The sequence below is a fragment of the Triturus cristatus genome, chromosome 4_1 (genome assembly GCF_964204655.1).
Source record: "Triturus cristatus chromosome 4_1, aTriCri1.1, whole genome shotgun sequence".
In the NCBI taxonomy this organism is placed as follows: Eukaryota; Metazoa; Chordata; class Amphibia; order Caudata; family Salamandridae; genus Triturus; species Triturus cristatus.
Genome location: NC_140585.1, coordinates 416559541 through 416573839, shown reverse-complemented (window position 1 = coordinate 416573839; position 14299 = coordinate 416559541). Strand labels below are relative to the sequence as shown.

Sequence of the window (14299 nt, the reverse complement as noted above, 5' to 3'; positions counted from 1 at the left end):
TCATCACTCTGAGCAGAAGTGGTATAGGCGGAAAGGCGTACAATAGACCGCAAGTCTACTCGCGACGAAAAGCGTCGCCGATAGAGTGCCGCCTTGGAAATTCCAATAGCAGAACTGCTGACATTGCGCTTTCTCTTTGGTGGCGAATAGATCTAACCAAGGCTCTCCCCACTGCAGAAAGAGACCTTGCACCGCATCCGAGTGCAGACGCCATTCGTGATCCATCAAGCACCGGCGTTCAAGCACCGTGGCGTTCAGAGAACCTGCCAGGTGTTGAACCACCAAGGTAACGCCTTGATGTTCCAGACATGTCCAGAGGCGCAGAGCCTCCTGACATAGGGTCCAGGACCCCACCCCGCCCTGTTTGTTGTAATCTCACATGGCGGGGGTGTTGTCTGTGAACACCGGCACCACACTTCCCCGGACAGAGGGAAGGAATGTCTTCAGTGCAAGTCGGATCGCTCGCAGCTCCAAAAGGTTGATATGTAGCCGGGACTCCGCCGGAGACCAGAGGCCTCTGATCTCCGCCTCTCCCAAGTGACCTCCCCATCCCAGGAGGGAGGCATCCGTCACCACAGTGTGCTCCGGTTGGGGAAGGGAGAGGGATCTGCCATTGACCCCAATCGCGATTCGTGAGCCACCACCGCAAATGTCGTGCAGTGCCCTCCGAGATCTGGACATGATCGGACAAGTTGCCCTGATGTTGCGCCCACTGGAACTTCAGGTCCCACTGCAGAGCCTGCATATGCCATCTGGCATGTGTCACTAGCAGGATGCAGGTGGCCATCAGGCCCAGAAGCCAGAGGGTCATCCTAACAAACCCTGGACAGAGGCTGAAAGATCGGAATCATAGCCTGAATATCCCGGACTCGCTGCTCGGGAGGATTATTATTATTATTATTATATAAAATTTGTAACGCGCGCAGTTACCCAGGGGCATCCCGGCGCTGTGAACACAGACACGAAAGGCTCTTACTCAATCCTACACTGGAAATAAGTGTGTTTTAAGTAGTTTCCTGAAGTGCAGGATATTGGGCTCAGCGCGGATCTTAAGGGGCAAGGAATTCCAATGTGACGCTACTTGCACCGAGAAGCGTCGGCCCCCGGTGCGAGCTCTTTTTACTCTTGTGGTCTGCATCAGATGTCTTTGATCCGAGCGCAGTGGGCGTGTGGGCTTGTAGGGGCGTGCCATAGAAGACAGAATAGAAGGGCCCCTGCCGTACAAGATTTTATGGGCCGTACATAGCGCCTTAAATTTCACCCGCTCCTTAACAGGGAGCCAGTGGAGCGCTTTCAGGGCGGGGGCAGCTGATTGTCTACGCGGCACTTCCATTAACACCCTCGCTGCTGCATTCTGCACCTGCTGAAGGGTTTTGAAAGTTGCTTCTGGGGCGCCCAAAAATAGTGCGTTCCCGAAGTCGAGCCGCGACAAAATTAGGCCGCGAATCAAAAGCTTCCTGGAAGAGTTAGGGAGCAGAGGTAGCACTTTGCGAGCAGAACGCAGCAAGCCAAAGCATACCCCCGCGGTTTTCCTAGCATGGGTCCTGAAGGATAGATCTTCCTCCAACCAAACCCCCAAGCTCTTGATTTCCTTCTTGGGGGATGGTGGATCACCCAGGGACCGCGGCCAGCAACTGGTGATGAGAGAGGGACAGGCCTTGCCCAGCACCATCAGCTCAGTCTTGTCACCGTTGAGCTTCAACGCGGACTGAGACATCCAACGATGAACATTGGAGAGACAGTCATGAAGGACTTCGGGTTGTTCTTCCAGCTGGGTGAGGCCCACAACCAGCTGCGTATCATCAGCATAGCTGATGATCTTCACTCCTGAAGGGGAGACCACTCTTTCAAGGGGAGCCATATAGGTGTTAAATAAGGTAGGGCTCAGAGATGAGCCCTGCGGGACTCCACATTGAAGAGGGAACAAGGTGGACTGTTCTCCCCCTTCCCAGACTTGATAGGACCGGTCTGAGAGGAAGGATTTCAACCATTTAAGGGCCATCCCTTTAACACCCACCTCTGCCAGCCGTTGGAGGAGCACCTGATGGTTAACGGTGTCAAAGGCCGCACTCAAGTCCAGGAGGATCACTGCCACTGACCCCCCTGAATCGAGAATGCTCCTTGCTTCCTCCACCACTGCCAGTAAGGCTGTATCTGTCCCCTGACCAGGGCGAAAACCCGTCTGGGAATCCCCTAGCAAATGGTGGTCTTCAAGATGGCGAGAAAGTTGGTAATTGACCAGCTTCTCTGCGACTTTAGAAAAACCGGGCAAGAGTGAAATGGGCCTAAAATTGGCCAGATTAGATGGATCTAGTCCCGGTTTCTTCAAAAGTGCTTTGACAACAGCGGATTTCCACCTTTGAGGCACTATTCCTTGTGCAAGCGAAAGATTAATAAGATCCGCAAGCGGAGAGGAAAGAACATTTGCCACCTGTTTAAGGGATTTCATAGGCGCCGGGTCACTTGGAGACCCACTCTTCATCTTTTTCAGGATCTTTTCGACCTCCTCCTCTGAGAAGGGGCCGAATGATAGCAGCTCAGCGGGACTTATTGTTGAGCTGATGTCCATTTCCACGCTCTGCAACATCGCTGGCAGTGAGGACAGAATCTTTTCGATTTTCAAATGAAAGAAGTTGGCGAGCTCCTCACATTTCTCCTGCGGGTTGTCATGGACAACTGAGGGAACCGGGGCCTTCAGCAGCTCTTTAAAGATCTTAAAAGATTCCCCTGGGGAATTGCTTGCCTTCTCGATCCGAACACTAAAAAAGTTCTTTTTAGCCTCCTTCAAAGCCACCTTGTACTTCCTCATCCCTACCTTGTAATCATTCCGATTTTCGTCGGTCCGATCTCTTCTCCAAGCGCGTTCTAATCTTTTGCATGAAGTTCTGAGAACCCTAAGTTCGGGCGTGTACCAAGGGGCAGAGCCAACTCTTCTTTCTCTGAGAGATAAACCCGAAACAGCGTCGAATCCAGAACCGCTCCTAGGGGAGCTTTTGAGAGGGACTAGGGTGCAACTTCAGCACGTTGATGAAGAACCCCAGCAAATGCAGGAGGTCGGCCGTAGTCTGAAGGTGGTTGACGACTGGACAGGGATGTGAAAATATGCTTCCTGCAAGTCCAACGCTACCATACAGTCTCCAGAGGCGACGGCAGTCAAGACCTGAGCCAGAGTCAGCATTTTGAACTTTTCCTTCCGGAGGAAGCGGTTGACATTCCGGAGGTCCAAGATGGGACGCAGACCCCCTTTGTCCTTCTTGGGGACCAGAAAGTAGTGGGAATAACAACGACTCCCTACTTCTGGCCCAGGAACGCACTCGATGGCCCTCTTGGCCAAGAGGGCCGCAACTTCCTACTGGAGAGTCGCCAAGTGTTCCCCCGACATGCGGTGGCATGGCTGGAGGGGTGGACTGAAAGGGAAGGGAGTAACCCATGCCGATGATCTGCAACACCCACTTGTCCGATGTGATAACAAGCCAGTGGGAGGTGATGGCGAATCCTGCCACCCACTGGCGTGGGGTGCTCCACAAAGCTTGGATTAGGAAGGTTTGGAGGTAGAAGCAGCGGGGGCAGAGGTGGACATTGATTCCAAGACCCGCCCCTGCAGAAGCCGCGTCCACGGCCGCAATGAGGCTGGTTCTGCACAGGCTTGCTGAAAGAACGTGCCTGGGCGCCCCTGCCTTGGCCACAAAAATAACAAAAACCAGGAGTGGCCGGGGTCTTCGTGGAAAGACCCAAGGACTTGGCCGTGGCCCGTGAGTCCTTAAAACACTCCAGTGCACTGCCGCCTTATCGCCAAACAGGCGAGTGCCATCAAAGGGCATATCCATGAGCGAGCTCTGGACATTGGGCGAGAACTCAGTACATCGCAACCAGGCGTGGCGACGCAGCGCCACAGTCATAGAAATCGCCCTGCCCAACGAGTCAGCGGTGTCCAAACCACATCGAATGGCGAATTTAGCCGCATCCTTACCCGCAGCACCCGCCTGGACCTCCTCAGGACACCGAGGCAACACCTGAGCAACGGTATCCCACACCGCGTGGGAATAGCGGCCCAATAAGCAGGCGGTGTTCCCCGACCGCAGCCCCAAGCTGGCCTAAGAGAACAACCGCTTACCGAACTGTTCCAGCTTCTTAGAGTCCTTATCCGACGGAGCCGTGGGAAAGGCACTCTGGGACGTCGAGGCTTGGATGACCAGACTCTCAGGCGTGGGATGAGTGTTCAGAAACGCGGGGTCACCAGGCGCCGGGCGGTGACGCCTGGTGACATTCTTATCCACAGGGGCCCCAGTGGCCGGTCGCGACCAAGTGCCCAACAGGACGTCGGTGAGGGAGTCATTTAAGGGAAGCAGTGGCTCCCACAAAGTAGAAGCCATCTGGAGCACCTCGGTGAGGAGGTTAGTTTTGAGGGCCACCGTAGGAAGATCGAGGTTGAGGAACTCAGCAGCCCGACAGAGCACCATCGTGTAGGAAGCGCCCTCCTCCATCGTAGGTGGGGGAGAGGCAAACCCCGGGTCAGAAGAGACATCGAGGTCGCCGGTGTCCTCCAGATCATCCACCCAGTCTTGCTCGGAGTCACACTGACGGGCAAGAGGGTCCTCGGACCCCTGCCAGTCATCCTCCACCTCTGTTGCAGGAGGAACCGGCCGCGGCGGTAGAGCCGGAGCCAGAGAAGGGACAAACGGCGTTGGAAACGGCACCGTGAACGGCGCCGGCCGGGGCGGGCCGGCACCGTGTCCCAATGCGGATCCCAGGCAGGAATGAAATTGTCCTGGAACCGGGGCAAGGGCGGAACAAACGGCACCCACTGAGGCGGCGGAGCCAAGGGCGGCGCTGGGGCCAGAGCCGGCAGCGCCGGACCTCGTGGCACCGGGGCCGGAGCAAACAGTGTAGGATCCTGTGGCGCCGAAGCTGAATCCGCCGGCGGCACCGACGGGCCAACAGGATCTGGACACGGGACCGCGGGGCCCGAAGGCGCGCCGGGGGGAGCCCGAGGCCTAAAAAGGTGGTCCATGGTGGCAAGAAACTCTTGCACCTGTTCGGGAGTCGCCGACGGACCCAGGTAAGGCGGGTAGGCCGCTGGACTCCCAGGCCCCAAAGGAGCCGCAGGGGCAGAACCCCTGTCCCCCTCGTCTGCATCCGAGGTCCGACAGGGGGACGTCGGATAGCGAACACGCTTCTTCAACTTCTTTTTATGTCGTCGCTTACTGGAATCCGAGGGCGAAGACTTGGAGCCCGAGGAGCGACGACTGCGGCCCCGTGAGCGGTCCAGGGAACGTTCCCTGGACCTGGAGCGGCGTTGGGACGAGAGCCGGGCCTCTAGCAGTTTCCAGCGCAGCTCCCTCAAGGCCTTCAGGGCCATAGCCCGACAGTCCCGGGAGTCGTGGTCGGTCTCCAGGCAGTAGAGGCAAACATCATGGGGGTCCGCCACCGACATATTGAGAGGGCAGGCCCCACAGGACTTAAATCCAGGCATCCATACGTGCACCAGGAGAAAAAGGGGGAGACAAAAGTCTCAAAAGAGTAGTCAAAAAGTGACTAAGGTACATGCTCTATCCGGATCTGCGCTTGCTGGCGCAGAAAAAGAAAACTGACGTCAGCGTGCATGGGTGGGGCCTAAGTAATCTCCGTGACGTAATCTCGGCACTTACGACGCCAGTGACGGACGCGAAGCTGCACGACGCCACCTACTGACGCGCAGGGGTACTGCTACAAAAAACTTTCTGGATCCAGTCTGACGCCTGGGGATATTCTAAGGTAAGGAATCTATCACTAAGGTGTCTCTTTCAGATGTATTTAATGCCTACCTGTGCCAGGCTTGCTTGGTTCTAAAAATAAAACAACAGTATATATTTTTATACAAAAACAATTGGCCTAGAGGTCAGTTCTTGATTGTGTGAATTCATTTGCTGACTGAGTGTGTACATCAAATGCTTAACACTGTCCTCTGATACCGCCTTACTGCTCGACCACTCTACCACAAATAGAGAGTAAGGTTCTATCTAACTTTAACCTCTGCCTACCTTTGGGGTCACCTTGACTCTACACACACTATACCTCACTTTAATGTAGTATATAGAGCCAGTTTTCTACTTTACCCTTTCTCCATTCAAATATATTTCAACATTTAGAAAATTATGGCACACAATTCATAACATGGGTTCCTATAGGAGAAAAATGTTTATCGGTTTCACAGGTAATCATCTTACGAGTGGGAGTTTTGGGGTTTGGGACCTAGGTTCCCCAAGGTCTAGGTATGCACTCAAGTTGCACCACCAGCGGCACTGGGGCAGCATTGGGGCGGCCAGGTCCAGAATGCAGGGTTCTAATGTTAGCCAATGGGGCTAAGGGGGACTTCAGTTAGGGACTGCTTACAAGCAGGCCACTCGGGTGTGGGAGCTAAGCTCCTGGGTTAAAGGTCAGCAATGCAGAGGCCAACGATCAGCACCAAAGCTGCACCACCAGCGGCACAGAGACCGCCGGGTGCAGGGTGCCAAAAAGACACTGTTGTTTCCAATGGAGACCTTCAGTTTGGCAAAGTTGTTGCAGGCTCAGGCAGGTAGACTTCCTTAATGGCGACGACTGGCTGGAGAGGTAAGTTGGATTTTTGGGGGATGCCTTGACATTGGTTGGGCCACCCAAGGCCATGGGGCGTCGGATGCCTGGGTGTCTATTGGCGTCTGATTTCTTCACCAGCTCCCGTCGCGGTCGGGGAGGACCCTTTAGGTTGTAGCTGCAGGCGTCATCTTTAGACTTGAAGGAGGTCGGGGATCACCAGATACTAGGTCAGGATCATGGGAAGACCTCCTTGTGGTGTTGGGCCACTCTAAGTTGGGCTGAAGGCTTCAAGTGCAATGTCGAGCAGAACTGCAGAGCCGCCTGGGTCCGGGTTCAGGTCTTGGAGTCTTGGTTGAGCAAGTCCAGTGCTCACGGGAGACAGAGTCTGTAAGGTGAGTGCAGTGCAGGTCCTCCGGGCTCTGGGGGGCAGCTGGACATGCCAGTTTCTTCTCTGTAGGCGCGTCGGAGTGGGGACAGGCCAGTAGGGCTGGGGCCAAAGCAGTAGGTGTAATCTTCTTCCTGGGTCAGCACGGCTCTTCAGTCCTTTTTTCTTGCACGAATTTGAGAAGGCAAGGCTTAGGGTCACCCCTAATTACTAAATTTAGGGGCATTAAGGGTGTGTGTAGGTCGGGACCAATGGTTCCCTTCCTTGTGGTAGGTACACCCCCTATTATGCCACCCTCCAGTGGGAGAGGGCATGATCCTCTTCCTAATTGGCTGTGTCCCCTCATCTTCAAGATGAAGGGGACTGAGGGGTGGGAGCGACAAAGGTGGGCACACCTCTCTTCCTAGCTTGGATTTCCAGACAATTCTTCTGCCTAACGTAGGGGCCAGATCCGGTGCGAGCCAGTTGCTGGGGGCAGGAAAGGGCAGGGATAGCGTCCAAAGACGGCAGGCCTTTGAAGCTTCCCCTTTCGTGGGTCCAGCCAAACCCGAAACAGGATGCATGACACTTCTGCCCAGGATGGGCTTTGTTTCTGGACCCAGAGAGCAGAGGTTCTCTAGCCAGGGGTCCAGAAACCTGTCTGGTGATGGCAAATGGCAGGCAGCCATTCAGGAACCACACCAGGGCTGGTCGATTTGCAAGAGGCTTGCCCTAAGATGCCTTCTGAGTGCTTTTTAAAATAAATCCTACACTGGCATCAGTGTCGGATTAATGTGCTGAGAAGTTTGCTACCAAACTTACTAGGTTTCAGTAAAGCCATTCTGGAGCTGTGGAGTTCGTAATGACCAACTCCCAGACTATAAACTCTGTTATGGCTTTACTACACTTACAATGTCTAAGAAGTGACTTAGACACTGTAGGAGTAGAGGGCTTATGCCTATGTACCCTCACATTAGGGTTAGTGCACCCTGCTAGAGGGGTGGCTTACCCAGGCCTTAAGCAGTGGATTGCCGGCATGGCACACAGGAATGCATGCCATGTCGACTCTTCACTTTTCTCTGTACCAAAACACACAGTCTGCAGTGTGTGTGTGTGTGTGTGTGTGTGTGTGTGTGTATGTGTGTGTGTGTGTGTGTGCTAAGGTGTAGGGCCTCTAAGGGTGGCACGATAGGTGCTGCAGCCCTTAGAGGCCTTCCCTGTTCACAGTCACCTTGGTACCCATGGTACCTTTTACAAGGGGCTTACGTGTGGCCAGGGATGTGCCAATTGTGGGTACAATGGTACAGTGTTGGGAAAGAACACAGGCTCTGGGAACCTGGTTGGCAGGGACCCAGGGCACACCAAGTCAGGTTGCATCACATGTCAGTCTAAAAGTGGGGGGTAACCATGCTAACGGGGGCACTCAACTACAGGTACCTTTTCTGGATCGGTGGGCGTCTTCGACTCGGCCGGGGGCGTCCGGTGCAGAGATCAGAAGTCTTTTTAGAAGGCAGGCAGTCCTCCCATGGTTCTGGAGGACGCTGGGCTGCTGGATGAGTCGCTCTTCTGTAGCAGGATCTTTGAGGGCTGCAGACAGGTCAGTAGGGCTGGGGCCAAGCTAGTTGGTATCTTTAGTCTTCGCTGCTGCATAGCTCTTCTTTCTCCTCTTCTTCTTAAATCGGCGCTAATCTGAGAATTAAGGTTCAGGGGTGCCCCTAAATACTAATTTTAGAGACGTTACAGGGGTCAGTAGGTAATAGCCAACGAGCTACTTACCTTCAGGGTGCCTACACCTTTTGTATGTCCACTCCCACTGGGAAGGGGCATATACCTAATCCTATTGGCTAAAATCATCCAATATAATATGGAGGATTTTCAAAGGAGGGGTGCACTTCAACACAAGGCACCTTTGGGGTGGTCCTGGCTAAGAGGGGACACACATCTCCTGTTTACTAATTTTCCCACCGACCTTGCCGCCAGAAGTGGGGCTTTGTTAGGGGTCAGGCATCTCCACTAGCCGGAGAGGCCCTGGTCAGCATAGCAAAGGGCAGGAAGCCTTTGTGGCTCCCCATCGCTCTATGCTGTACCTACTTTGGGGTGGGTGTGAAGCACCTCCACCGAGAGCAGTCTTTGTTTCTGACCCATGAGAGCAAAAGCCTTCCACCTCAGGGGAACATGTCTAGAAGTGGCAGGCTGGTGCAGACTAGTCATGCACACCCTAGTGGGTTGGGAGGTTTTCAGAAGGCACCTATGAAGTACGCTCTGAGTGCATTTCTTAATAAATCCAACACTGGCATCTGTGTGGGTTTATTAGGCTGATATGTTTGTTACCAAACCTCTTGGAATTCAGGGAAGCCATCATGGAGTTGTGAAACTATCAGTGACAAGCTTCCAGCCCATGAACTCAGTATGGCTTCACCATGCACTTATACTGCAATAGAAACCCACTTTCCTATATGAAGCACCAAACTTTCTGATGTTGGGTGCTGTCTAACCAAGTCGGGGTCACTTGCATAGGTCTGTGGTGCCTACCAACCCGCCTGTTCACCAACGGGGAGAAACAAGGCTTAGCCCACGTGCCCCTCAGTGTATTCGTCAAGGCTTCACTGAAAGCTAACAAAGGGTCAGTGGAAGTCTGCCCTGCTTGCAAAAACTTCAGTCAAGACATTCATTTTGATACACAGTTGTAAGCTGCAAGTCCAATACTCCACAGCCCAAGGAGAGAACAGAACCTAGTGTCTGGGAAGTGCCCAACCTGCTGGCCTCCTGCAAGTCCAAGTGCAGGCTGCCATCCTCATAGTGTTAGGGGAAATAATCCCGGTCACCTCCACTGCCTTCTCCAAAGGTTGGTTGACTCTGGTCAGATCTGGAAAAAACATTTATAGAATGCTGGTGTGAGACTCCTCAGCTATCGGAGTCAGATTTAACTGGGGCCTGGTGCGTCTGTTTGTGTCTGGAACGTGACTTCAGCCAGGGCAGAGATGGATTTGGAGAGGACTAGATGAATAGGGTCATCTGGCAGTGTCACAGGGACCGGAGTTGATTTTAGTGCCAATTTGGAAGTAGGCACCAGTGTCGAAGTCAAACCCCGAGGTGGGTTCTAGAGGCAAAGACTGCACTGATGGCAAACCCACCAGTAGCACCCTGGCTGGAGGCATCTGCCAATCACTGGGGCGTGAAGGCACATCAGATGGAGCCAGAAGAGTATTAAAAATTTGCAACATAGCCTCTCTAAAAGCCTCAGTCTGTTATGATTTCGCCCTTGGACCTGGAATCCTAAGGTGCATAGGAGTCAGTTGCGAAATTGTCTCCTCGGTTTTCGCAACTTCTCTGAGGCTGAGAGTGGTGGGACTGTGACAAATCTTGCTTGGCCTTCATGTGCTTTTGCTTCAACTTACCAGAGGACTTGGACCACGAAGAGGACCTGACACGGAAGAGTGGAAGCAGGTCCGCAACTTTGAGCAAGATCTCCAAGACTTCTTTCAGTGTTCGGCAACATGCAGCTTTGCGTTCCTGGATCACCTAGTGATTGACTCATAAAGGCACACTCCTCATAGGACTTGGAGTCATGTCCTGAATCCCAGACACCAGAGGAACATCTCGTTGGGATCTGTCACAGACATCTGTTTGATGAATCCCTGAAAAAAGGGGCAGAAAGAAACTGACGTTGTTGTGCGGGGTTGTGCTTGTATGTAGCTCCATCGTTGCTTCTGGGATAGAACAAAGTCAATACCAGAGCCACACAGCATCACTATCGGAGTGTGGGAGCAAAGCTGTTTAAATCTTCCGGATCCAGTCTAGCACCTGAAGATATTGTAAAGATGAGGAATATGTGGTTGGAAGCATCCATTAAAATTCATCATAACACAGGCTGGTAAGAAATAGATTTCCCATTTTGAAGCTGAAAACCCCACAAAGAATGTCATCAAACCATACTTTGTTTGGGGAAAATATGCCCAGCTAACGGAAGTGTTCCACTGTCTTAGATACATTTGGGGGGTGAGGCTTGGAGGTTGTATGAAGTGGACTTTTACAGGCAAGTTAATATTGTGTGACTGGCAGTTTCAATAAAACCTTAGAATTGAAAGACGGCATGAATCACAGAATAACTTGAACATTGAGAACGGGAATGTAGCTTCAATACAATGCCTGCGGCTCACTCAGCCAGTAATAATGACATTTCTGATAAAGTCACAGGTTTATAAGCCACATAAGATAATAATCAGTCATACGAAGACAGAAATCTGTGGTCACAGAGCATAATAATGGACCTTTAACAATCATGAAACTGTTTCTCTAATGGCTCTAAAAATAGCTCTAGCAACCTGCCTATCCAGTAGGTAAATAGATACCACCTGGACTTCAGTTGAGTGTTAAAGGCTTCTACAGTTGGATGATCAGCACCCTCAAAGTTGTGGTTGCGGACTTCTTTGAGAATATTCTATTCATGTGGTGAGTGAAGACACATGGTCAATTAAGGTTTCAACACTGGTGTTGCCACGGAAGCCTCTTGAACCACCAAACTGACAGTCTTGTTGGTAAAGAAGTGGTACAGTTTCTGGCTGTTGGCCACTTTACAGTCTAGGAGAGGGAAGGCTATGACCAGGATGGAATTTACAATGGCCCTAAGGGACTGAATCCTTTTGGATGTTATAAAAGAGGATTTAGTACAGTTTACTGAGAAGCCAACAGACTTTGGGCTAGGCCTTGCTCTTAATCCTCACCTGCCCTGCTCAGATGAAGCAATCGTCCACATAGATAGCACTGACCTTGTGTTCCCAGTATCTGACACAAAGCTAGCAACTTAAACCTTTGCAGGGAAAGGAAGTGGTTTAGATTGGATTGGTCTAAAATTGGGCAGAGACCTATAGTCCTTTTTCTTAAAAGTATTTATAGATAGTATCCCAATGCCAATTCCTTGGACGAGGAGCAGCTATTGTTCCTAGCTAGGGTAGACTAAGGATGTGCTTTTAGGCAGATGTGGCTTGAACAGCAGTGGCTGTGGATATTATTGTTCATGGCCATTCCTCACCCTAGAAAGGACCTATGCATCAGTGGTTATCTGGGTCAAATAGTGGCAGTGGAGTGAAAAGGTTTTCTGCGCTTGAGGGCGTTCTGAGATACTGTCAGCAGGTTGTATGAGAAGTCACTAACATTTTGTAGCTTCAGTTGAACCTGGTGAGGAGCAAACTTTTTATTCTCTTCAAAGCATCTCTTCTTTTCTGGCTAGTCTCCTGGAGAAGAGGACTCTAAATCTAGGGGCTTGGAGGGAAGGGTTCCCACAGCCTTGAAAGACTAGAAGTCCATCAATATCTTTTAGAGGGGAAGAGGTTGTGGAGTACTGCTTGGACTCCACTCAGCAGTTTAGATGTGACTGTGCTCATGTAGCATAGCTATGAGGACTCCGATTAAGCAGAAGTCGAGGCAACGACACAGATGCTAATCCATCAATCCTCCACACTGTGTGATCGGTGCAGACTAGGAAAGTCCTACATTGCCATGTTCAAATGGCTTTGAGGGTATGAGAGAAAGAGAGGCTAACACAGATCAGGTGAGCCCTCAGGGTCTTTAATATGAGTAATCGCCCAGATGTGCTCTCAAGTACCATAGGTGAACATTCAAATTTCCTATCCTCCACAACAGGTGAGATAGTTCTGCCGAGGCCGGCATGCACCATTGAAAAATGCAAAAAAGTGCATTTTTCAAAGAAATCGCAAGTTACCACCAACCTGAAGTTGGTGGTAATTTGCGATTCCTTAAGCCAAAATCGTACAACTTGGGTGCTTCCTACATTGCATTTAAGGAATCGCATTTTGGGATTCCTTAAATGCATTCGCAAAATAGGGAACCGCAAATTTTGTGATTCCTTATTTTGCGAGTGGGTTTTTGTGTGCTACATTGCACACTGCCTAAATTGCGATCACAAACGCTATGCGATCGCAATTTGGCTTCATAGAAATGGCCCTATGTTGTAAAGCAGTAACAGTCAACTTCTGCGTCTATAACCCAGCCTTTACTTGAATCACTGGTTGATAGTAGCTTTTCCATTAAAACGTTACAATGATCTGCTGGCTTTATGCTAGGTTTGCACTATACAAATACCACCGCACAGGACCATTTAAGAACAAAAAAAAGCACTAAAGTTGGTGTATCTCTGTTTTCAAACGTTTATGCACTACATTTAGAAAGTGGATTCTGCTCTGTGAAACAGACTAAGAATCATTTTGTAGGCTACAAAGTGTACCCACATGTATCCACATGCCAAGGGTAAACATTCAATACAAATTTAATCAAAACTATTAAGATATAACAAATGCTTAAAAAGACAAGCAATAATGCAGCATCTTTTCAGGCCACCACACCCAAAATGCATAAGACTGCAACATACGTGATTGGTACATCTTTATACTGTGGCTGTTGGGGTTGGCTGCTTCCTTCCAGAGGAGTTTGGGTTACAGTTGGCATGGATTTATTTACAAGCACCTGCTTGTTTTCTACCTTTTCACCTGAGGAAAATATAAAAAGTGCAAAATAAAAATCAACATATGATTTTACAGCAATGTGGAATGAGCTAAGAATAATTCCTAGATATTTGTGGGGAAAAAACTGAAGAACAAGTTACTTACCTTGGGTAACGATGTATCTGTAAGAAACATTAGTTAGTTAGATTCCTCACTTTAGAATATCCCCAGGCTTCAGACTGGATCCGGAAGATTTTTCGTCAGCAATACCCCTTGCGCGTCGCTAGGCGTCGTCTGCGGCTTCGCGTCCGTCGTCGGCGTCGTCGTGCGCCGGAATGACGTCGTCGGAGTACATAGACGCCGCCCTCGCGCGCTGACGTCAGTTCTTGTAGATAGCTTTTCGCGCCAGGAACGCAGAGCCATGCAAGAGACCGACACTGGTGCCAAAAAAGTCTAGGGCCCTGAAAGGGATAGCCTTAACCCTAGATGTCAGTTCGCAGAACGGGGAGGATGGGTGGGTCGGTGAGGAATCTAACTAACTAATGTTTCTTACAGATACATCGTTGCCGAAGGTAAGTAACTTGTTCATCTGAAAGAAACACGTTAGTTAGATTCCTCACCTTAGAATAGATACCCAAGCAATACCAACCCCGGTGGTGGGTCTGCGAACCAAGACCACACCAGAAAGTCCTGGAGGACAGAACGGCCAAAGAAGCCATCCCTCCGGACTTGGCTGTCTAGGCAATCGTGCCTGGCAAACGTGTGCAGCGAAGCCCACGTCGCCGCCTGACAGATGTCCTGCAAAGGGACTCCCCGTCCCAAAGCAGAAGTAGCCGCCGTGGCTCGAGTAGAATGGGCTCGCAGCCCAACAGGAGGGTCCTTTTTCGCCAAGGAATAACAGATTTTTATACACAAAACG

The 14299-nt window shown here is 51.1% G+C and overlaps 1 protein-coding gene across 2 annotated transcripts in view; it reads right to left on the bottom strand.

The window, feature by feature from the left end:
- POLR3B (RNA polymerase III subunit B) overlaps positions 1 to 14299 on the bottom strand; it is a 1087861-nt gene that overhangs the window by 278912 nt on the left and 794650 nt on the right. For both annotated transcript variants that reach the window (XM_085652533.1, XM_085652534.1), the window contains one exon: positions 13308 to 13425. In XM_085652533.1, coding sequence (XP_085508659.1) covers positions 13308 to 13425 — 118 coding nt within the window. The remainder of the gene's footprint in view (positions 1 to 13307; positions 13426 to 14299) is intronic.